The following is a 25,084-nucleotide window of genomic DNA, read 5'->3' on the forward strand; positions in this document are numbered from 1 at the left end:
GCCAATCGGACTTCTTGACTTTCATCATTCTTCATAAGTGAGATTACAACACCTTGGAACAAATGCAGGGCTTTTTCCCTGCTGGGTCAACAGAAAAAAAATCATATTGTCCTATGATTTGGTATGCCAAATAGAAAATGAAAGTGGAAAAACATACATTTGAAGTAACTGAAAAATGTCTTGTGATAGGAAATGTGCCTAGCCAGTTTGGACATAATACATAGTGCTTATTTCTGAGTGACCCATAAATTAGCTAAGTTTTTAAATGATAAAATAACACACACTATGGCAAATACACCAAAAATTACATGAAATGAAAATGATTAGAATATAACCTCAGGAGCTAAAGGCATCAAATACTTAATTTCCAGTAAAATTGAAAATAATGGCCTTAAAAACACTTTTGGGGGGGGTTTCGAGACAGGGTTTCTCTGTCTGCATTGCTTTAGAGCCTGTCCTGGAACTTGCTCTGTAGACCAGGCTGGCCTTGAACTCACAGAGATTCGCCTGCCTCTACCTCCCGAGTGCTAGTATTAAAGGCATGCGCCACCAACGCCCAGCTTCTTTCTTTCTTCTTTCTTTCTTTCTTTCTTTCTTTCTTTCTTTCTTTCTTTCTTTCTTTCTTTCTTTCTCTCTTTTTTACAGTAGTATGAAAATATAACTTAAAAATATAAAAGTCAAACAGCATACAGAAGACTTAAAAATCTGTTTGCCCATTAGACCCATTGATATTTTGTAGGAAATAAACACATACTCAAAAAACAGTAACACCATCACAGCTCATAAAACTGGCTTTAGAAATAAAGAGTTAACAAAAGCCGCTTTGAGTTAAGAAAGCATTCCTGTTCCACCTTGGGTCACCCAGTGGCTGTTAACCCCAAGCACTTCCCGTGTCCACGAGGCCCTGCAACAGTCTGTGTGTGCTCTGTTTTCTTCCACCATGCCACCTGATCAGACAGAGGAACAAAGGGACATCAACAAACACCGCTCTTCGCTTGCGTTTTGGTCAGTGTTTGTAGTGCAGCTGCCCACAGCCCACTCAGGCAAGGGTCCTCTCTTCTGTCACCGCAGTCTGGGAGCGGGTGGAGAGCGGGCAGAGACAGCAGAGGAGTGGAGGTGGGAGAGGAGGATGGAGAGAAGAGGGAAGGGGGCTGCTGGAGACCTGGGTCCCTCCGCAGCGTGGGGATGTGTCACACAGACAGCCCAAAGCGGTGCTTCTTCTTCTTCTTCCCAGGCTTGCGGGGCGTCAGGCTGCGGAGGTCCTCCTCGGCATCAGGCTCCTCCATTTCATCGCCAGCCCGAGATCAGGATCCCAGACTCAGACTCCTCACTGGACACCGCCCAGCAGCGAACCGCGCTCCCATTGCTCGAGCCCTGGTTGGCTCCTCTTCTGGTTTAGCTTTCTCATGAGGAAATTGTCTACTACCCAGAAAGCATTGACAAAGAAGGGGACTGTCAGCATGATGATGGCCTGGGTTTTCAATCGGATGGATTCAATAGGGCCATCTGTTTCCTCTGGAGTGTGAGAGGGACGATGATGACGAAGGACTTTTCAAAGGTCATGATCACGATGTAAAGGGCACTCTGCACCCCACCCCCCCAACCCCGGTCCCCACACTGAAGAGGGTCTCCATAGTCTCCAAAACGCAGGGATTCCCACTGCTGCCACTCCACCAAGACACGGACAGCGCATATGCCCACATAAATGAGATGCTTGCCTACAGTGGCGTCCATCCAGAAGGAAGTTAATGAGGTGCAGTGAACAAGTGAGACCTGCTACATACACAGTTGCAAAGTGGATGAACAGCATCCCTACGGCTTGTTTGGAAGTATCTAAAAATCATATCCTCCACGGTCATCTTTCATGCTTTGCTTCTCTGAAACGCTTAATTAAGCATCAGTGTGCTGAAGGCCACGACGCCGAGCAGCCTCTTGCAGGAAGACGCAGAAACTGTGCATGAGCTCACCGCTTTCACAGCGGCCTGCCCCGGATGCCACCGTGGAGGCCTGGCAGTCCCTGGCTCAGGTTCCCTCCCCGGCCTTGCATGGTGGCCTGGAGGCACGGCGCTAGTGGCCCCCTTGTCTGGCTGCAGCCCGGGCCGCGCAGCCCAGCCGCGACCCCAAGAAACGCTTTTCTATTTTGATAGCCACACATGTAAATTCATCTTGACTTACAATTTATCAACTATTTTGAGAAAACCAGTGCAATGATGCTGAGTGCAAATGTGATTAAAGTCTAGGGAGAGGTAAATAATTTTTCTCTTGGTAAATTAATCATGCTCCAAGTTAAAGGAAAACCAGTTTTGCAAGACATAATTTCAAAACATGCTGTGCTTGATGTTGAAGCCCAGGAATATGACACACTTATTTAGAATCACAGAACTTCAACTCAAATTAACGTTATCTTAAAAAAATTATGTTTATCTTCATTTCTAAAATCTTTTGTATGCTTGAGACAAAATCTTGCTAGGTCTTGCTGGCCTGGAACAGAGCACATAGCCGATGTTGTCTCTTAACTGACAGCAATTTTTTCATGAGTGTTGGTATTTCAGTTACAAGCTGAAATGCCTGTTCCCGTTCCTTAAGTGCAGTGCTAGGAGTTGCACTCAGGGATTCACATACACTCTTTTTTAATGATTAAAAATAAAATATTCAAACTATTTTAGTTGTGCTTTCAGATCTGGCTTTTCTAGCTTTACAAAGGTAATTCATTTATCACAAGTTTATTGGGCTGAACCCAAAGTAACCAAGTTGAAGAGACAGACATCTCTCTTCAATTCCGTTAATGATAAACAAAGCCTGAATTGTCTACAGGTTTCTTCCTAAAAATACATTTTAAATCACTAAATACCTGTTTTCAGAATCTGTTATCTAAATTTTAGCTCATTCACAGTATTTGCATTCAGCAAAATTAATTTTGATAAAGCAGCCTCTTATTTTTAGGGATTATTGATACATAAACATAGAACATCAAAAGGCTTTCTTAAACACAGCTTAAGAGTATAAGTATGTGCCATCCCTACATTTCTCCGTTTCATTGATTTATAAACCACCATTAGATAGCCATCTCATTAACAGCTACAAACTCAAGGCAGTGGTTTAGAAATGCTGAGTGATAACAAGACTTCACTAATTCTAAGTAATCTCAACTAGGACCTACTGTATTTTCATCCATGTATCAAAATGAGAATTCTCAACTATTTTTCTGGCAAAGTTAACGATTTCTCAACTGGTATAAGTTTTACAATACAACTGTGGTACACATGTATATATATAACATATATAAGCATAACATATACAGATATATGAATGACAAACATAAAGTTCTGAGCCTAAAATAGAAAATTATATGAACACATAGTTTGCAGTTTAAATAATGAGTTGCATAAAGAGAAAATGGCATATATTCATCTGAGTAGAAATAGGCTTCTGAAGTCAACTCTTTAACAAATAAGATTCTCATTAAGAAATTATGTTAGAGTCTGTCATTTCACTCAGGGTAGGGTCCAGGCACTACCCTAAGAGTCCAGGCTGAGAGAGCATCCCTCTTTGTGTTATGGACACACGATGTCTGTTTGTATTCCAGGGATAAACACTGATCCACTGCTCAGATATCCCCTATGTGAAAGGAGTTGGCAATAGGGTGGGAGGCTGGGGGGGGGGGATGGTGAGGGGTTGCGGGAGTAGGGGAGGGAGAGGGAACTGGGATTGACATGTAAAACAAGCTATTTAAAATTAACCAGCAGAGACAGCTGATCTGAACAGGGGAGAGCTCTTGGACCCCAGACTGACAGCGGGGAGGCTAACATGGGACTGATCTGGACCCCCCCAAATGTGAGTGTCAGTGAGAAGGCCTGGGCAACCTATGGGGCCCTGAGCAGTGGATCAGTGTCTATACCTGGAATACAAACAGTCATTGTGTGCCCATAGCACAAAGAGGAATGCTCTCTCAGCCTGGACTCTTAGGGGAATGCCTGGACCCTACCCGGAGTGAAATGACAGACTCTAGATATCCCCTATGTGGAAGGAATTGGCAATAGGGTGGGAGGCTGGGGGGAAGGGGAGTGCAGGAGGAGGGGAGGGAGAGGGAACTGGGATTGACATGAAAAATAAAAATAAAAAATAACCCTGAGCTGTGGATCAGTGTCTATCCCTGATATACAAACAGTCTTCGTGTGCCTATAGCACAAAGAGGGATGCACTCTCAGCCTGGACTCTTAGGGGAGTGCCTGGACCCTACCCAGAGTAAAATGACAGACTCTGATATCCCCTATGTGGAAGGATTTGGCAATATGGTGGGAGGGGGGGGGGAAGGGGAGTGCGGGAGGAGGGGAGGGAGAGGGAACTGGGATTGACATGCAAAACAAGCTATTTAAAATTTAGAAAAATGATAAAATAAAAAAAATAAAATAAAAAAATCTGACCATTTAAAAAATTAAAATAATAAAAAATCTAAAAAAAAAAAAAAAAAGAAACTATGTTAGACAAACAGCCAACCGGAGCTAGTGGGAGCTCATTGACTGTGACTGACAGAGGGGGACCAAACTAGGCCCTCTGAATGTGAAGGACAGCTATGTGGCTTGGACAGTCTGTGAGGCCACTAGCAGTGGGACCAGGATTTATCCCTAATGCTTGAACTGGCTTTTTGGAGCCCGTTTCTCTTTGGAGGGATGGATACCTTGATCAGCCTAGATATAGCGGGGAGGGCCTTGGTCCTGCCTCAAAGAGATGTGTCAGACTTCTTGACTCCCCATGGGAAGCCTTACCCTCTCTGAGGAGTGGATGGGGGGGGCGGTTGGGGAGAGCAGGAGGGGAGGGAGTGGGAACTGTAAAATGAGAAGAGATTGTTTTAAATAAAAAATGATAGAAATATTATGTTAGAATTTTCTAACAAAAGCAAAAACGACCTTCTCTTCCCTATTTTAGAATAAAATATTAATTGCTCTAGAATTATGAATTCATTGTATAATTCTGACACTTTAATGAGGAAACAATATTCTTAGCTGCTAAATTTTTCAAAGGGAAGAATAAATGTAGGTGACAAAGACAACTGATATTCCAGCAGTAAAAACTCAACCCTCTATACTAATTCCATGTCATGAAACACCAGACCTGCTTCCAGGGCAGCTTCAAGTCTAAATGTAAGATATGATTTTATACCATTCACTTTAATGAGTGTGGCATGTAAATAACAAATACTCTTTGACCCAATGTTTCCCTGTGACTTCTCCTCACATATACATACTCCTCCACACACATACATGGGCACATGAGGTATAAGTATTATGAAATTCATAGAAATTAATAGTCTAAAGGAGGAAAGGAGGTAAGATACAATAAAAGTGATTATAAAGATACAGTCACAAATTGGAATAAGGATAAAGATTAGTTACTAAATTATGTGATCAAATAATGGAGAATTGCTGGGGAAAGAACAAACCAGAAATTAATAAAAAAGAATTAGAAACATGCTATAAAATTGTTTATTCTTTTACTGTGGAAATATATTACAAAACACTGTCTCATTATATCATGCCTTCCTAAAATGTACCTCAAATTTGATTGCTAACATTCCCTATGAAGGGATACTCTCTCAGGCTAGATATAGGGAGGATGGCCTCAGATCTTCACCAAATGATAGGGTAGACTTCCATATCGCCCATGAGAGTCCTCACCCTCTCTGAGTAGTGGCTGGTAGCAGGGATGGGGAGATTGTTGGGGAATACGGGGAAGAACAGGAGGGAGATGGAACTGGGATTGGTGTGCAAAATAAGATTGTTTTAAACTTAATTAAAAATTAATTAAAACAAAATGAAATTTAATAAAAAATGTAAAATCCTCATAAAAAAAGAAACATGCTATATCTATATACCATTCAATCGCTATGTTCATAATGTAACTCTGTATAACTGGGACTACACCAGACTGGGCAATTCAGTGTTGAATAAGGTCACTAAAACAGGCCCTCATCAAGTATGACTAGCATCCCTCTTACGATTTGACTGTGAAGTATCCCCTACAACCCATGTAATGAATTCTTGGTTCCCAGATGGTGTCACTATTTTGGATGGCTCCACAAACTTTTGGAGATAGAGACTGAAGAAATGGAACTGGTTTACAGACCCTCTCCTTTGCTTCCTGTCCCCTAAGAGCTATGCTATTCTTCCTGCTTCCTTGATTTCTGCTTAAGTACATGGGGTGAAGCAGCCAGGAAGTGAACCCTTTGAAACCGACCTAAAATAAACCTTCTAAGTCAGATTATTTTACACTGACTTAGAGTAGGTAATGAGAAGAGCTAACGCAGTCCCTATAAAAAGTGACTAACACATATAGAGGAATAAAGAGAAAAATGAACTGGCGACACAGGGATGAGGCTTGATCTATGAGCCAGTAGAAGGTTGGGGGGGGGTTGTCTCAAAACAAACCAACCTTCTTGCAACCTTGACCTCAAAGTTCCATTCCTCAGCAACGAGTGAATACATTTCTGTTGTTGAAAGCAGTCTTTAGTGTTTTCTTTTTCTGACAGCCCTAGGAAACCAATATGGAATCCCAATAATTGCTCATTCAATAGTTAATTTCTGTTTATAGGAAAGTAGGAGCAAACAAAAGCAGTCCAGAGAAAAGTAAAATGTGTCACATTATACAGAGTTAAGTAACAGGAATTAAAGAGGATAGGAAGATCAGAAGTGTTGGGGATTGTGGAGAGGATATCGTGCAGATTTTGACAATATATGACCCACTAAGGAGATGACATTTGAATGAATATCTGATGGAAATAATAGTGGACTGTGTATAAACAAAGAACATTCTCAACAGCGTGTAGCATGAATGGAAATTCAAAGAACAGTATATTGGTGAGTTGCTACAGGAGATCATGAGGAGCAATGGAAGTAGGGTCAGGGAAGAAATCTAACCCAGTCCATACAGTTTATATGAGCGGTAGCAAGACTGCCTTTTCCTGTGAGTGAAGTGGCTGCTGAGTAACCCTTACCTCAAATGAGGGGAGAGTGGAAGCAGAGCACTGAGTCTGCGGTGATCATCCAGCTAAGAAAGGAGCTTGGATGAGTAACAGCGACAGATTTGTTTGAGTATCATGTGCACATGTTGCTTTTGACATAGTTTCTTGTCATGGAGCACTGTTGAGCATGCATTTTACAGGGCAGGTCGGTCTTCAACTTGTGTCAACCTTCTATCCTTCATCTCCATTGCTCTGATCACAGATGTGTACCACTACACCAGGCCAAACCATGTAATTTGTTAAATTGTTTTATTATCTAGTTATTTTATTATTTATTAGCACATATTCATTATACAATGACATTTACCATTTTCATTAGTCTATAATGTAGTTTGGTTATATTCACCTCCCATTAATCTCAAGGTTTTGCTTTTCCTTCTATTTTCTTAACACACACACACACACACACACACACACACACAACACACAACACAAAATGTAGGCTCTGTGTATAGGAGAAAGTACTTCTCTAAGTGTTGTGTGATTTCCTGTGGAATCATTAACAAATATCTATCCATCTCAGGACAAACCAAAGAAATGATCCCATCCAAGTATAGGTTAGTTGACCAGTAAGTTTGTTAACTACTTATAGGAGTGTGGTTATTTGAAATAAAAACAGTTCCCATAGGCTCATATGGTGAGGCACTATTAGGAGGTGAGGCCTTGTTGGAGGAAGTATGTCACTGGGAGCTGGCTTTGAGATTTCAGATGTTCAAGATGGGCCCAGTGTCTCACAGTCTCTTCTTGCTGCCTTCAGATCCAGATGTAGAACTCTCAGTTACCTTCATGCCACCATGGTTCCCACAAATTTGACAATGGCTAAACCTCTGAAGTATTAAGTCAGTCACAATTAAATGTTTTTTGTTTGCAAGAGTTGCTGTGACCACGGTGTCTCTTCACAGCAATACAAACCCTAAGACAAGGCGTATTAATGTTTGAAAGGCAGATGCATCACTGGAAACCCTATATCAGCATGGGTGGCAAGAGATTTCAAAGCGGCAGACGTCAAGCTCCTTGTACAACTTTTAGGCAGCTGGGCTGGACAAAGTCTCTGCTTCTCAGCAATCTTTTACTGTTGTGTAACAGTGACTGTGTACCCTACAGGACCTTTTACTTTTTTTTTTTTTTTTTTTTTTTACTTTCTCAGTCTCATAAGCCTGCCTCCTCCCTTCAGAGGAAGTTTCAATTCAAAGGAAACTGCTATACAACCCTGTGAATATGATCTCTAGGGGTATTAAATTTTCTTGCAGTGACAATTTCATTGTCTATATATACCACATTTTGTAATCATCCATCAGTTGATGGACACTCAGGCCAAATCTGTAACATGTCTACCTTGACAACTTAACATAAGAAAACAAAAAATCTCTGCATTACCTATTACCCTCTGCAAAAGAAAACAAAAATCTTCTCTGACCCAGAGCTAGTAGCACTAGTTTATGTATCTAAATATCTAAGAAGGCAGTGCAGCTACATATCAGTAGTACATTCAGGGCCTATAATCTCACTAGTCATAGGTTTTTACAGAATCAGGCATAAAAATCATTCACAGAAACTAGGTCTCAAATACAATTAGAAAGTTGTTTATTACTCCCAATTCATGTTACTATTATACCTTACCTGGCACAATGGAACTATAGTATACAGAACCCACAGTGGGAGTCATTTTTAAAAGCTGGTGTTTCTATTGCTGTAAAGAGACACCATGACCACAGCAACTCTTACAAAGGAAAATATTTAATTGGGACTGACTTATAGTTTCAGAGGTTTAGTTCATCAAGACAAGAAGCATGGCGTGCAGGCAGACATGGTGCTGGAGAAGGAGCTGACAGTTTTACATCTTGATCCGCAGTCAACAGTGAACTGCCTACCACACTGGGCATACATAGGTTGAGCATGAGGCCTCAAAGCATGCCTCCACAGTGACACACTTCCTCCAAGGCCACACCTACTCCAACAGGGCCATACCTAATAGTGCCACTCCCTACAGGTCAAGAATTCAAACATAAATCCATGGTGGCCATGCCTATTCAAACCACCAGTCATTGATTTTTCTCATAGCAACCTGCAGAGTGCTTTCTTGCACGTAACAGGGATCTCACAGCTCAGTTCTAGTTGATTGCTCTGAGCCCTGTATCCAAAGTATGTGGTGTCTTCAGCAATAGGATCTTAAAATCATTTAGTTCTACTAGATAACCAAGAGCTATGTCTCTGGGGTAGGGGGGGTCTCCAAACAATTCAAAGGGAGTCTCATAACTGGTAAGTTGCCCATGCTCCTGGAAATAACTTCCCCAAATTCACAAAAGTTACACTAAGTAAAAAACACAAAATAAGAGGATGACTGGTTGGGAAGGGGTCATTAGTTGATACGAAGGTAGTATTCAAGGTAAATTTTATTAGAATACATTGCACAAATGTACGAAATGGTCAAAAAACTTAAAAAAAAAGTATTGTGTATGTATGTTAGTCATGAAACTAGACGGGATCATGAGGAAGAACAGATATTGGCTACATCTTCTTTATTCCTCAAAACACAATCTGAAATAAATGTGGCAGTATGTGACATAAGTCTTCCAGATTCTACCATGCCTGTCAGTGTTATTGGTTGTTCAATATTTACCAACACAACACTAAGCTTACAATAGTAGCTCAGTTTAGGATCTGGCTTTATGTTGCACAAATCTGAGTAATCTACCCACCACTAAATGGATGCATGGTAGTTCCAAGTTTTATGTCAACTTGGCACAATCTAGAGCCATCAGAGGGAACCTAAAGAAAATGTCTTCATAAATTAGTGACTGATGTGGGAGGACTCAGGCCATTTTAAGTGGGGCTACCCCTGGGCTCGTAGGCATAAATTCTATAGAACAGCAACAAAACAAACCCAGGCTGAGCAAGCCATGGAGAGAAGCCAGTAAATAGAGCCCTCCATGGCCTCTGCATCAGCTCTGGCTTCTGGTTCCTGTCCCGCTTGAGCTCATCCCTCGCTAATTTTGATGAACTGTTGTATGGAATTAGGACTTAGATACACCCTTTCCTTCCCAAGTTGCTTTTGGTCATGGTGTTTCACCACAGCAACAGTAACCATAAGATTATGTTCTCCATCTCAGTACTTTATTTCCCCATGGTTATAACAGGAGTAACAGAACCTACTTCATAAAGCGTCAATGAACAAATAATTTGATATATGTGAAATACTTGCACTGGAAGACTGATACTCTACCATAAATGACCCTGGATTAAGATATACAGAGCCAGGTAACATTTAGCTGATAAACTGAAGATGAATCTCACCACCTTTACCAAACTCAAACTGACAGGTGCCATGGTTGTATATTCATTCCCCTTTGCCCCCAATGAACTTCATTAGTTGTTTTCATGTCTTCTTATTTAAGAATATAAGTAGCTGAATTGCTTTAGGAAATTGTTTTAGCACAGCTGTATGTACATTCATTTGTTTGATTATCAAATGTTTAGATGGCAACATTTCAACTACCGAGTGTCAAATTATGAAAATCTAATTCTTTAATAGATTTTTAAATCCCAAGTAATAGAATTTTAATAATTTCTAACTGAAAATTTAACCAAATGTATAAAATTGCAAAGGACAGACAGACAGACACCCAAGGAAATTCCTTTGTACAAAGTTACTAATGAAAACACATCAAGCCATACACTGAGCCTATGGTACAATGTAAAAAATGGTTTTGGAGCAAAGAAACATGGATATGAACCAGCACTGAATTCCAGGCCAGAATCAAATTCACTATTTGGTAATACCATATACTTGTAAAAAAAAGTGGAAATTAACATTGTTAACCAATAAGATATGCTTGGAGTAGAGGAGTAAATTATTTATGAAAACACTAAACTCACATCACTTTGTTCAAGGGACTTTCCCTTTTTCTTGCAATTCTCAAAACAAAACTGTCCAGTGCTCCTCAGTTATTGAGATGTTAACCGATGCTATGAATCACAGAAAGGAGTACATGAAAGACATACCAGGCAAAGGAAAGGGAACACAAGAGAGAGGCAAACACTCCTCGGCCTATGGGGAAGGAGATGCCACAATTATTTAGGATAGATTAAACTGATACTATCATTGCTAGCTGCACAGTTACAGAGGGAAGTCATGTACCTAGCCAGGTGGCAAACTGCCAAGCCCCTAGAATTCCATAAGTACCATTTTATTATAAGAAGACATGATCTTTTCAGTTCAGTATTAAACTCATGCAGGAGACAACAACACTTCATCTATTAAAAGTGCTGTAAGATTTTCTGTTTTGCAAAATTAAACATGCTTAATAAAATAAAAATACATATAAAACACTTTTATGTACACACAATTTTTAATGTTGGTGATAAAAACAATGACATTATTCTACTTTTTAATATTTAACAGTAGTTAAGACTTCCTGAAGACATGCACTACAACCAGATAGATTCTCTCATCAATATGATGGTCTTGGCATCTTAATATTATGTTCATAATTTAAGTCTATTTAGTAAATAAAAACAGGTAAGATGAACAAGAGGTTCATAAAAAGGAAATACAAATAACCAATAACAATGGCATATCAACCTCATTTGTTATGAAAGAAATGCAAACTTAAATATGGCATCACTTTCAAAAACTAAGCCATCCAATCTTCAGATAAAAGCAAGACAATACCTACAGTTGACCAAAGGGTACAAAGATGGTTGCGTTCACACACAACTAAAGTATAAACTGCAGTTTTTCAAGAGAAATATGATTAACACATACCAAAGTTGTTTGTTTAAACCCTTTGAACCAGTCATTCCATTTCTAAAACCTGTCTGCAAGATGCAATTAAGCACACCTCTCAAAATACGAGTTTTCACTGTACTACTGCTTTGCATTAATGATCCAATTAAAACTGCTGACAAGGAAATAAGTACACTATGAAACATCTCACTCAAGCCCAGTAGTGTTACCTCAATGAATTTCTCCCAAGCCAGGCTTGGCTTTTCCTTTCAATAGTCTGTTTTTGACAGTGGTAAAAATGTCAGACATCTCAGTGGGGGAATCGATTATTCAACACTGATACAACAAATGTCACAACTTTATAAAGAAACCTGGACACTCCAGCAGCAGGTTATGTTACCACAGCTAAGGCAAAATGAGTAGTGTAATGCTAATGACAACTTAATCCTTACACTGTGTGCCACAGACATCAAAGAAGGCAGTATCTTAGAACCACTAAGTCTATGCAACAAGAACAGTTACAAAGAGCAGATGTTATTTTCTTAAACTTACAAAACACATGATCTCTTTTTAAAAAAGTTAATATGGATGCATTTGCAACAAAAGTTTCTGGAATGGTAACTCAAGTCTTATGGTAGTTTTGTGAAAAATGCTTACCTTCAGTAAGTTTACACTTTTTTCTTTCTATAAAGCACATTTATCATTGGAAGATTCTGTCATCAAGTCTATCAATTACAATTCTGGACAGTAAGAAGTAAACATATTCAAAGGAGCCACTGAAGTGGAAATCTGCTCTTAAAAAGCATTTGGGTCTTTAAAAATATTTTGATAAATAAAATTTGACCACATCCAGCATTTTATTTTAGTGAACACATTAGACTGCCCCCTTTTCTTTTCTTTACTCAGGGAATCTATCATGACTTGGTACCATTTCGTATAAGAATTTCTTCTGTGAAGCAAAAACAGTCCCAAAATGAAGGATCCTCGGGTATCATAGGAATAGCAGATGCTATCAAATCATTAAAGTTAAGAATGGTAAACTGCCTCTGAGATGGTTTAGAATCATCTTCATATGAAGCCTAAGAGAAAAAAGAAAAAGATTGCCTAGTCTTTATTTTTACTTCATATTAACCATATAATCAGTTTTATAATTATAAAATAATTCCAATTCATCAGTACTAAATTAAGGCTTAGTAAAATGGCTACAATATTATCTTAACTCCTTATACTACTGTTATCAATTTAAAAAGTGAAATATAAACACGTCTTTCAAGCTATATTTGCCACCACCTGTAGTATTTACTTAAAACACAGACTTAATGAGAGCCCATATGCAGAAGGATCAACTCAGTATACACACATATAAGGAATCTGAGTATCTGTAATTACAGCAAGCAGAAGTGGGTCACAGGCAAAATTTTTCAAACACTCCTGAAACACGAGCCTGGCATAATAAATCTGTTGTTAACAACATGGATGAAACTCACTCAAATTATTACTACCAACAAGGCACCTGACTATGTGTCAAGCCAATCAAAACTCAGAAACACTAAAAACATGTTATAGAATCGCCTGGATGTAGGTGGTATATATGAAATCATAAATGAAGACCATGTTTAAAGTTGGGTCCTAACTGTAAAGCATCATTATGCATTGTAACGTGAGTTTTTTTTGGCCTGGCTAGGTCCCATTGCCCTTCTCTGCCCCAAAGGACACACAGACACTGTATTAGTTATAAGCTGTTGGCTGGCGACTTAGGTTTCTTATTGGCTTGTTCAGTCTTAATTATTCATCCATTTTCTAATGATCCATGCATTTCCATGTGGCCTTATCGTAACAGAGAAAAGGTCTGGGTCCCTTACTCCCTTGGAGTCTACGTTGCATCTGCTCAGCGTCTCCACAGAGAAGGGAAGAGAAGAATGTTGATTTCCTGTTTGTCCCTGCTTATATACTGACTCTGCTCTGCTGTGTCACTTCTTGCCTGGATCACATTGGCGACTTCTCCTGGATTCCTAGTCCCACCAATCTTGCTTCCCTATTGGCCAACAGTGCTTTATTTATCAGCCAGTAAGACAAACATATACACAGAAGAACATTTCCCATCAATGCCTAAATAAATGAGTAAAATGTTACAAAATCCGATAAAATCTGAAATCCAAAACACTTTCAGTCCAAGCACTTCCGATGAGGGCTAATCAATTCGTATTAAACAATACTTGAACTTTATACACTACTTTAATAAAGTTCAGTACTTACTTATATGGTTTCTAGACCATGCTATAATAGTGTCATCTCAGTTTTACAGATGGGAAATTGAGGCTCACAAAGACCATTTGCAAGAGCTGATCACACAAGTTAAAAGGTAAACTTGGACTTACAACTATTTTTCCCACTATGCACTGCGGCAGCACTCTACTCAAAGAAGCAGAGGTACTGAAAGCACAGACATTAACAATGGTGTGAAACAGTGGCATGGCAGTTATGGTGGCAATCAATTATTTTCTTATTGGACACAGGGCCTGTTTCACAGGACCAATTTTATACCTGATATAGTAAAATTGAGTCAAAAGTTCATGACTGGGGATAGCACAGGCCCTAGGGGAGGAATCTATAATTGTTACTATATTAAACTGTCATGTAGTCAAACTGCCTTCCACTACTTTAATATCCATAGATTTGTGTTATTCTCACTTTGGTCAGGGGAGTTCTTTTTTGTTTTGTTTTGTTTGTTTTTTTGTTTTTAAGACAGGGTTTCTCTGTATTGCTTTGGAGGCTGTCCTGGAACTCGCTCTGTAGACGAGGCTGGCCTCAAACTCATGGAGATCCACCTGCCTCTGCCTCCTGAGTGCTGGGATTAAAGGCGTGCGCCACCAACGCCAGGCTCAGGGGAGCTCTTTCTGTAACGCATAAGTTAACCAACACACTCCTAGCTAGGTCATGTGACAAACACAAATAACAATGAGTGCTCAGCTGTGGATGAGGCATCTATATTCCCTTCCCTTAATCCAAGGCTAAGGAAACATAAAGGAAGAGTGAGCAGAAAAAAATAAGCTGGCAATATAAAAGAAAGCTGTGAAATGCAAACTTCTAGACATGGCAAGGTATTACACACATCAACGCATAAGACCTACACAAAATCAAACACATCAAAATTCCTTCACCAGTGAGAGAAGGGCCTCTGACACCCCACCCTTACTGGGAGAGGTAGTCACTGGGGATATGGCTCCCAGCACCCATGCACATGAGCAGCACTAATTGAACTTGAGGTTATCAATATCAATAACAACAAAACATATCCTACCCTAAAGCACTTGAAGCTGGGAAAGAGGCAAAGTAGAGACCATAAGGGAGAATTAGAGGTAATAAATCGATGATAAAAATATAGCCCATACAACATTTAACATTTTCAAAGAATATACTATTAAAATAAAGAACTATAAAGATGTACCCAAAAAAGGTATTCAAAGGGAGCATGAGACTTGAGAGGAAGAATAACCACCTCCCATCAAGTATCAATTCTAACATGCTAATCTTAAGAAAACAGTCTAAGACAAAATTCAACACTTACTTATAAAAGAAATGTTCTGTGGGTGTATGTGCACATACATATACATACTTTGTCATATGAATTTCCTAAAATCAAAGGCATGAATTTTGCTACTAGTATTCGATAAAGAAATTACACAGAACTACAGCTATAGGAAGTGTTTTCCCTTATTAGATAACAATATTAGAAATATAAACAGATTATAGTTGAAAGAAAAGAAGTGAGACCAACCTAAATCCCAATATGATATAAACTCTCACATAAACCCTGGGAACAATCTATAACACTAAGAAAAGGTTTAATTTGTAACGTGGTTCTAATATTCACCAATGTTCAACCTTGTGCCCTTTATATTCAAGACAGCCCCAATTAACCAGCAAATAAATTTTTGCTATGACGGACAGTGATGACAGTGAGCTTCTATTGGAAATTTGATAGTACTACCAAAATTTTACTTGCAACATTTAAGGGCATTTAAATATAAAAAAGCTAACAGGATCTTGTAAAGTTTCTGTGAGCATGTGTGTATATGCGAAATACCAGATAATTTTAAGATTAGAAAATAAAAAACCTTGCAAACTATAAGAAAAAAAAAATTCAGACCACTGATCCCCTAACCTAATACAAGGTAAATTAGAATTTTCATAAATAAAAGCAAAAATATCATTGATTCATTCTTACTTTATGGAAAGATTTTAAAAAATCATAAAGCCTTACACTTTGATGTCTAGATCCATCAGGTTTCCTAAGAGCCACTGCAACAAAATGGTGCTCATCTATTTTGCTTTCCTAAAATAAGACAAATAAACAGATTATAAAACATAAATCGAATTTTTAAAATATTTCTAAATTTCATTTACTTTCTATACACCTCTGATTGGGCACGTGCTCTTGCGCTCTCTCTCCCCCCCCCCTCCCACTATCTCCCCCTACCTCTCTCTCACACATACACACACACACCCTCTTGAAACCATGCAGCATGTAAGCAGGATTAACTATTTTATTCACTAAAAAGCGTATGCTGTGTTAACCTCTATTAGGACAGTGTGCTGGCTAATTTTGTCAACTTGACACAAGCTAGAGTCATCAGAGTGGAGGGAGCGCCTCAACTGAGAAAATGCCTTCATAAGACTGAGCAAGTCTGTGGGGGCATTTTCTTAACGATTCATGCAAGAGGGCCCAGCCCACTGCGGGTGGTGCCATCCCTGGACTAGTGGTTCTGGGTTCTTTAAGAAAGCAGGCTGAGCCGGGCAGCGGTGGCACACACCTTTAATTACAGCACTCAGGAGGCAGAGGCAGATGGATCTCTGTGAGTTCAAGGCCAGGCTGGACTGACAGCCTCCAAAACAATACAGAGAAACCCTGTCTCGTAAAACAAAAAAAAAAAAAAAAAAAAGAGGCTGATGTTTTGGAAATCAGTATGAGGGTTTCTCAGAAAACTGAGAATCAATCTACCTCAAGACCCAGCAATACCACTCTTGGGTATATACCCAAAGGATGCACACCCACACCACAAAGACATTTGCTTAACTATGTTCATAGAAGCATTATTTGTAATAGCCAGAACCTGAAACTTAGATGCCCCTCAACCGAAGAGTGGATAAAGAAAATGAGAAACATTTACACAACAGAGTACTACTCAGCAATAAAAATCAATGACATCTTCAAATGTGTAGGCAAACAGATGGAACTAGAAAGAACCCAGACCCAGAAAACCAAATACAATATGTACTTACTCATAAATGGATATTAGACATAAAGCAAATTATAAGCAGCCTACAGTTCATAACCTCAGAGAGGCCAGGAAACAAGGAGGAACCTAAGAGGGACATATATGGATGCCCCACCCCAAGAAGGGGAAAGACAAGATCTCGTAAGTAAATTGGGAGCAGGGAGGGAGAGGGGGACAGGGGAGTGCAGAGAAGAGAAAGGAAGGGGGAAGAGAATATGAGGGATTGGGAAGGTCAAGTTGGAGGAAGGACAGAAGACGGAAGTAAGGAAAGAGATACCATGATAGAGGGTGCCACTGTGGGATTAATGAGGAACCTGGCACTAGTGAAATTCTCAGTAATCCACGCAATAGTGGAGAGCATACCTTAACTTCTCTTTCCTATAATCAGACTGATGACTACCTTAATTGTCATCATAGAACCTTACCCAGTAACTGATGGAAGCAGGTGCACTAGGCCAAACTCTTGGAGTGCAGTCATAGAGAGAGGAGTGATAATATGAGCAAAGGGGTCAAGACCTTGATGGGAAACCCACAGAAACAGCTGACCCCTAGTAAGTGGGAGCTCACTGACTCTGGAATGACAGCTCAGGAACCTGCATAAGACCAAACTAGGCCCTCTGAATGTGGGTGATGGTTGGGTGGCTTGGATAGTTTGTGGGGTCAAAGCAGGGGAACCAGTATTTATCCCTAGTACATGACCTGGCTATTTGAGTCCATTCCCTATAGAGAGATACCCTGCCCATCCTAGATACATCCTAGATGCTTGAGTCCCTATCCTGACTTCTTTAGAGATGGACTAAGCTAAGACATGGAAGTGTAAGCCAAATAAAGCCTTCTCTCTCCAACTGGCTTTTGGTCACTGTTGTTTCATCATCGCAATAGTAACCCAAACTAGGACAGACAGTAACATTTTAAAACACAAGTCCCAACCCCTTTTAAAATACGATACTCTTTTTTTGAAATTAAGAATTTTTTGTTTCTTTGTTTTTGACGCAAGGTTTCACCACGTAAGTGGCTGGCCTATATACCAGGCTGGCCTCCAATTCACAGAGATCCCAAACGCTGAGATTAAAGACAAGCACTACTATGCCCTGCTAGGACTGAAGAGTTTTAATGATCCAATTTAAGTTACGTACTTTGAACCTATTCAAGCACATAACAGACATATCCTAGGTACTCTTGACCTTCTTGTAAATTTCAGGAACACCCTAGATTACTCATCTACATAGATATGCAAAGTCTTAGCTATAATAATTACAATAAGTATTTTACCTCAAAAGCCCATTCTTTTTCTTCTTCCCCATCCAAGAACAAACGTGTTTCCTTATAAACCTGGCCTATATCCAAGTTTAATGGTGATACATCAAATTCAAGTCGATGCATTTCAAATCCCAATCCAACACCAATGGCTTTTATAAAGCTTTCTTTCAGTGCCTACAAGAGAAAGTGACATTTTTCTCTTAAAGAATTCAATAGCTACAACTTTTTGTAACATTTACAGATACAATACATTTGGATTTCTAACTGTTTTTATAACTTTTTTCCTTTGCTTTGTTCATTATAACAGCACCAGAAACAAATCGTGCTAGTAGTATTCAGATAAATCATTTAAGATTCCTGAAATGTAAACAGTAATGACCAAACAGTGTCATCCTCATGAGGTTGCTGAATTATAAAGACACTAAAGTGACATCTTCTGTTAAATGGGGCTCATGTGTATGAGTTTAATACAAAGCACATTACCATAAATAATAAACAAAACTTTAGTTTTAAAAATAAGCCACCTAAAGCCAGGCGTTGGTGGCGCACGCCTTTAATCCCAGCATTCGGGAGGCAGAGGCAGGCAGATCTCTGAGTTCAAGACAGTCTCCAAAACAATACAGAGAAACCCTGTCTCGAAAAAACAAAAATAAACAAACAAAAAATAAAAAGCCACCTGCTAATTATACATTACAGGCTACAATTTCTCAAAACAATGCCATAATAATGTAATATAGATAATAAAAAAGTTCTCAAGGAATTTGGTCATTTAGATCAAGCATTGTACGGCATTACCAGGAAACCAAGTCCTTCACTCTTATTTCTAGTGAAGACAACGAAATTATTACTGTCAAAATGACAAAGAAATTATACCCAATGACGGTAAAACATATCCAGTTGAGTCCATTCATCATTAAAACTTCTGATTGTTTCCCACTCCTTGTTGGTAAACTTTCTTTTCATAATATGAAAGAATTCTGGAATTGAACCACGACCTATTAAATCAGAGAATATAGAATTAAAAAGATACACTATTCAAAAGGAAAATAAAATTTTAAAGCTGTTGCATCACTGAAGCTATTGAATACCACAAAAAAAGGAAAGTCAACTTATACAGAAAACAATCCTAAATGAGGGCTGAAATGTAGTTTGGTGTGCAAGGTCCTGAAATGAATTCCTATTACTATAAACAAACAAAAAGAAATACTCTTCCATAAAATAGCATATCCAAATTAGCTAGGAGCTAAAAAGAACAACATGACAAGCATGGGTTAATGTAGAAGTAGTTTACCAAGAATTTGTGAATTATATAATTAGGCAGAAAACCCAATTGTTTTCAAAAGATCTCACAAAAAACACAATACCTGGCAGTCAAGTTATAAAGATTAAACAACTAAAACATCTTATGTATGATAAAATACTTCTCAGAAAACCAAAATAAAATTTCCACGCTATATTTGGTTTTAAATTTTCACTCTACTATATTACTGGGGGAAAAAAAAGTAACTATTTCCTAACAGTTTGTAACTAGAAGACAGTTAAACAATACATACTGTTTATTTAAAGTTACTACTGAGGAAAAAAAATCAACATATACATACACACACTCAACTGTCGGAAGCAGAGCATCTGGAATGAAATAAAAATGCAGTCTTCCTTGATGTGGTTTAGAATTTCTGCAGTAACCAAATGCCTCTACCATAGTGAGTTAGGGAAGGAAACCCTACAAGTCAGTTTCTATGCAAAGATGTTTATGATTCCCCTAACCTCCCACTTCAATAGTCAAGTCTTCTAAACAGGTTCATTTTGGTTAATCCGGATATATGTGGTACTTGAGACTGCAGCAATTCTCATTCATTTTTCAAGCACTAAAATACTACAATGTGATCTTGGGAGTCCTGGAACAAGAGAATATTACCATTTAGCGACCTGGATGGATCTTTTTAAGTGATCTAAGACTCTTTTTCAGTTCACTGAGAACTACTTGAGCACTTCAATGAAAACTGGTTCATTTGTTGTTTTTGGCATCTATTGGCTTGATAAATAACATCCTAGAGAAATTCTTTTCAAAATGTAAGGAGCTGAGGAGATGGCTCAATAGGTAGCTTGCTGAGCAAGCATGGAACCAGGCTTGGATCCTCAGCACTGTAAAAGCAGGCAAGCATAGCAGTCACCAGTGTCTGTAAGCCCGATGCGGGTGGGGGGGGGGGCAGCTTGTCAGCAGGGTAGGGGTGGGAGAAGCAGCTGGACCCCAGAAGCTCACTGACAAGCATCCAGGGTTGGTGAGAGACTGTCAAAAACATTAAGAAAGGTGGAAAGTGTCAGAAGAACTCATGTAATAATAATGTTCGGCCTCCAAATTCACACACCTACAAAATTAAAAAGATAAACTTTTTTTTAATGGACTCTGGAATAAGCAGCATATATAAAATCAACAGGAGGAACATCTTAACTTGGATTTGGAATATTTAATACTTTGTATGAAACTATAGTTTTAATGGGGGTAATAAACAAAACTCATAAATTTAATATAAGCCTGTTTTCACCCTGTATCATTGTCTTTTTTAAGTTCTCCACTTATAACCTACAAGAACTTTACTTTTTACCTAAGTATAAGGCAATCAAAGAAAAAATAAGTATATATATCAAAACGATTAACATAAAAGGCAATCAAGCAGTCATGTAACTCATTACTTATGGCCTTGCTACATATTAAAGCACAGTCAACAGCAAGCCAAGGTGTTTCCAGACTCAACTAAGGACAACAGCACCACCCTGTGGTTATGGGGCAAAGCACACTAGCCAACTATTTTATTTTATTCCAGTTTACATAGGAAATTAGAAGAAAAACTATTAGAAAAATCCCAGTAGAAAAACAAACTCACCCCTCAAAATATCAGCATAATTACTAGGTATACACACAGGCAAATTCTTAATACTACTTGTATATACTGATGTCTACTACAATTTATTTAATCCCATGGAATATTAAGAACATTGGTGCAAAAATATGTGAACTCTCAGCTAAGTTTAGAAAACCTCGATTCTTCTTAAGAGTTTAGTTATTAAAGAATGTCAGTTACTAACTTGTTCTATATAATCAAAATCACACAACTGAAAAGTTTGTTTTAAACATAATAATCCCAAACAAAATCATGCTATTCTAGGCCTCTGAAAAAACATTGTAACCAGTACCAGAATCTCAAAGCCCACCTACATCATTCTACACCAAGGTCTTCAGTACACATGCATCTCAGTTACAATTCACCATGAAGCTGTGAAGAAGCTCAACTGACAGTGTGTCATGAAAGCAGGGAAACTGAGTTCAGGCATTAGAAACCATGTGAATGCCAGCGTGGTTGTACAGCCTGGAATACCTGTGCTGGGGAGAAGGGAGGAACCCTGAGGCTTACATGGGCTAACCAATCTGGCTTAACCGGTGAGCTCAGGTTAAAAAGACCCTGTTTCTAGGAGATGGGTGGCATTTCCGAGGATAACATCTGCTATGGGTTGTTATCTGGCCTCTGTACATACTACTGGCACCACATGCACATATATGCAAAAACTAAAACAATAAAATTATTTCTCTCAAAGACTATGAGAGCTATTTAGGGAGAGTGGAGTTAATAGTCTCTGAGCAATGTCTAACCAAAGGCAATAAAAGACCAGCATGGACAGAACACAATGATTAAACAGCTAGAAAGAAATGAGAAATAGTAGATGCCGGAGAACAGAAAACAGAAAGAAGATGAGTTTGAATTCTATTATATGTGTAACGAGAACTTTCTTCACAATTTTAAAACTGGTGTCCACATCTCAGCTCTACCTGGAGAACCACTTAGGAATGATTAATCCTGAGGAACAAAAGGTGTGGGAAGGGACAAGAAACAGGCTCTGCAACTCTTTTGTAATAGCCAGGCCTATTTTATGCCAACTATACTAATTTATACTGATAACGCAGTAGCTTGTCTACAGATCAGTTACATAACTAAGACTATTTTGGGGCGTGTGACAAACACAGTCTTGCAATGTAATTCAAGATGGACCTGAGCTCATGACCAGTCTGTTTCTACCTCCAGACTGCTAGGAATACAGAAGTGTGTTAGTACAACTAGTCACAGTAATTTTAAATTACTCGAATTAATTAAAATTAGAATTGCTTCTCAAAATATTTTAAGTTATTTTTATTGTGCCAATTAGCATCCAAAATATAATAAAAATACACACATGAAAATGAAAACCATGCAAATAAAACTCCTACTTTTTCCCAAACTTAAATATTAATTTTTATACTGATCCTGCTTGTTTTGTAAATACTGTTAACTGAACAAATGACAAAGCACCTGAAGGAAGCTCAAGCATCTTTAATAGTCAATGAAAATTAGGAAATGAGGGAAAGACTTGGCCAGGGAAACAACATCCCCCAAGCTTTAGGAATTTACACTATCAGCAACTTGTGCTAGGATTAGAATCTCGAAGCCTAAACCAGATTTGAGAAATGACCTGTACTTAGTCAACACAGGTTGTAAGGAAATAAACCCCACATTCCTACCTGACATTTCTTATGGACATGAAATGTGGAAAAGAGAATTGTCTCTTTCGACATGCTAACAGCACTGGTCTATGGCAACTGTGTCTAACAATTAACAATGCTTGGTACTGAATAGTTTTCCCCTTCTAGTCAACACTACACCTCCCATCTTTCAGCAAGACTGAAGAACATTCCTTGGTCAACTGCTTCACTCATTCTGGTCTAATAAATCGCCAGTGAAGCCAACCGGTATTTTCAATCTTCACTAACAAAGGATGATGTATCCAATCGCCATTTGAAAATTAGTGGGATGGTAAAGACACCAGTCCCAACTGAATGTATCTCTCCCCTTGTGTTACTGAGCATTTAAGCTTTAGCCAATAGAACTATAAAAAGGAAGAAAAAGGCTTTAATTAAAATTGCCAGGGGTCAAAGATTTAATAAAGCATTAACAAGAAACAAATTCTATTTCTGCTCAACTAACTTCCCAACATTAAAAATTCAACTAGTAACGACTTACTCAGTATTGACCACAGTCAACACTGCACAAAACTGGTGGTAAAATCTGTTTGTTTATTTCCAGGCAGACTATTTCTAGCTGTGCTGCCTTCCTTCTAAGTGTTAATGGCCTCGACGATAACTCTAGTCACAGGGAAAGCTCATGTGACCATTCACCGGCGCTACAAGCCCATGTGGACTATTCTCCACCATAACATACCATTATATTACATAATATGTTATTACACTATAGATTGTTAGATTATTATAGAATATGCCTTCTATACCAGGTCATGTCTTTGGAGTTGTGTCTCAGTAAGGTTTGTGACCTTCAAAATTCATGTTGAAATTTAGTTGCAAATACAACAGTGTTGTAAGGTCTTGGGTGCACCACCTTCATGAATAAATTAATTCTTATTCCAGTCCTCAAGGATTTCCCTGAACCCAGAACTATGAGCCTAAATAAACTCTTTTCTTTGTAAATCAGCCTCGGTATTCTGCAACAGTAAGAAAAAAAGAAAAACTACCAAGGCAAATTCATGTGCACAACTACAGAGAATATGTAGCTGAAGGGGTTAAAATGGCAGAGCTACTGTATCTGTGGGTAAGGGTTAATATTAAAAGAACCACATTTTTCAGTTAGATGGCTTTGTCAGATAAAAAAGTAAGGCCAGTGTCTGTATTTGTAAGTCTCCGGGTTTACAACTGCCTAATTGTTAAAGATCTGAGACATAACAAGCCAAACTTCCGCGTCACAACAATGAACTACTACCTGGAAAACTAGTCTTCATTATATCAATGCCAACTTGTAGCTCCGGTTCTGCAGCAAGCACTGCATAGTCCCCCTGATGAGAGATGTTAAAGTTGAAATTGGGATAGGGATTCAACGAGTCTTTCGCGAGGACCGGCTTTCCTTTTGAAGTTCTTTGCAGACGGATATGATTCCAAGGGATGTTTAACTTCTCCGCAACTAGCTTCCTTATCATCAGCCGGCCAGCCTGTTAAGACACATAAAGCACACGGTAGGTAGGTAGGTACCTCCTGTCGTCCGCCGGCCGCGTAGGCGCGCTGCTCACAAAGGGAAGTCTGCAGCTCCTAAGCTCGCAACTTCCAGAGCGTCTTCACTGCTACGCAAACCACTGATCACCACTCAGGCCTCCGGCTTCAGGAGAAGGGGCCTCCGGAGGCGACCTCACCGCGGGGAGGCTTGGCTGCACGCCGCCGCCGCCCAGCCCGCCTCCCCAACCCCGCGGGCCGCGAGTACCAGGGCCGCCTTGGCGTCGCGGGCAAACACGAACTGCCCGATGCGCTCCTTCTCCTCGGGCTGGATCGACCGCAGCGCCAGCAGCCATTCGGCTCGGCTGGGCAGCCAGGGGCCGCAGGAGAAGGCCCAGCGGACGCCCTCCATGGACGGCAGGACGCACAGCCTCTTGGCGGGGAACACCATGCGCCTCACCCGCACCGCCGCCGCTCTTCCGGCCTCTGGGGGGGAGGGAGCCGTCGACGCCGGCGTGGCCACGCCCCCAGGCCTTGGAGTCTGCGCCAAGGAACTGCCCCACCCCCTTTCGGGCGTCACACAAGGAAGTCGGGCGCCCGGTTGTGACGTTTCCGGGCTCCACCCCCAGCCTTCCTTTGGTTGACGTGGGGGCGTGGCCTTCGCTGCTCCGCCCCCAACCCGGAGGCGTCCTGGGTTAGGAAGGAAGAGGGCGGGGATGCGGGCAGCGGGGGCGGGCAGGGGGCGGGGAGAGGCGACTCAGAGCTGCGGCGCCGCG

At 39.8% G+C, this 25,084-nt stretch overlaps 1 protein-coding gene and 1 pseudogene across 2 annotated transcripts; both read right to left on the minus strand.

The window, feature by feature from the left end:
- Positions 1-619: 619 nt before the first annotated feature.
- LOC121135645 lies at positions 620-3,170 on the minus strand (annotated as a pseudogene).
- An 8,178-nt stretch (positions 3,171-11,348) lies between these two features.
- Positions 11,349-24,868, minus strand: Aasdhppt (aminoadipate-semialdehyde dehydrogenase-phosphopantetheinyl transferase). 2 transcript variants are annotated; one of them, XM_005077310.4, is made up of 6 exons: positions 24,577-24,868; positions 24,085-24,310; positions 19,157-19,278; positions 18,296-18,457; positions 16,009-16,080; positions 11,349-12,823 (listed from the first exon to the last, which is right to left on the minus strand). In XM_005077310.4, the coding sequence occupies exons 1-6, from the start codon at positions 24,757-24,759 to the stop codon at positions 12,659-12,661; spliced, it is 930 nt and encodes a 309-aa protein (XP_005077367.1). In that variant the 5' UTR covers positions 24,760-24,868; the 3' UTR covers positions 11,349-12,658. The 2 variants fall into 2 exon arrangements, with proteins under 2 accessions (XP_005077367.1, XP_012974015.1); XM_013118561.3 differs by having other exon boundaries at positions 24,082-24,310.
- Between the last annotated feature and the right edge of the window lie 216 nt (positions 24,869-25,084).

This window comes from Mesocricetus auratus, unplaced genomic scaffold (genome assembly GCF_017639785.1).
Source record: "Mesocricetus auratus isolate SY011 unplaced genomic scaffold, BCM_Maur_2.0 Super-Scaffold_100040, whole genome shotgun sequence".
Taxonomy (NCBI): Eukaryota; Metazoa; Chordata; class Mammalia; order Rodentia; family Cricetidae; genus Mesocricetus; species Mesocricetus auratus.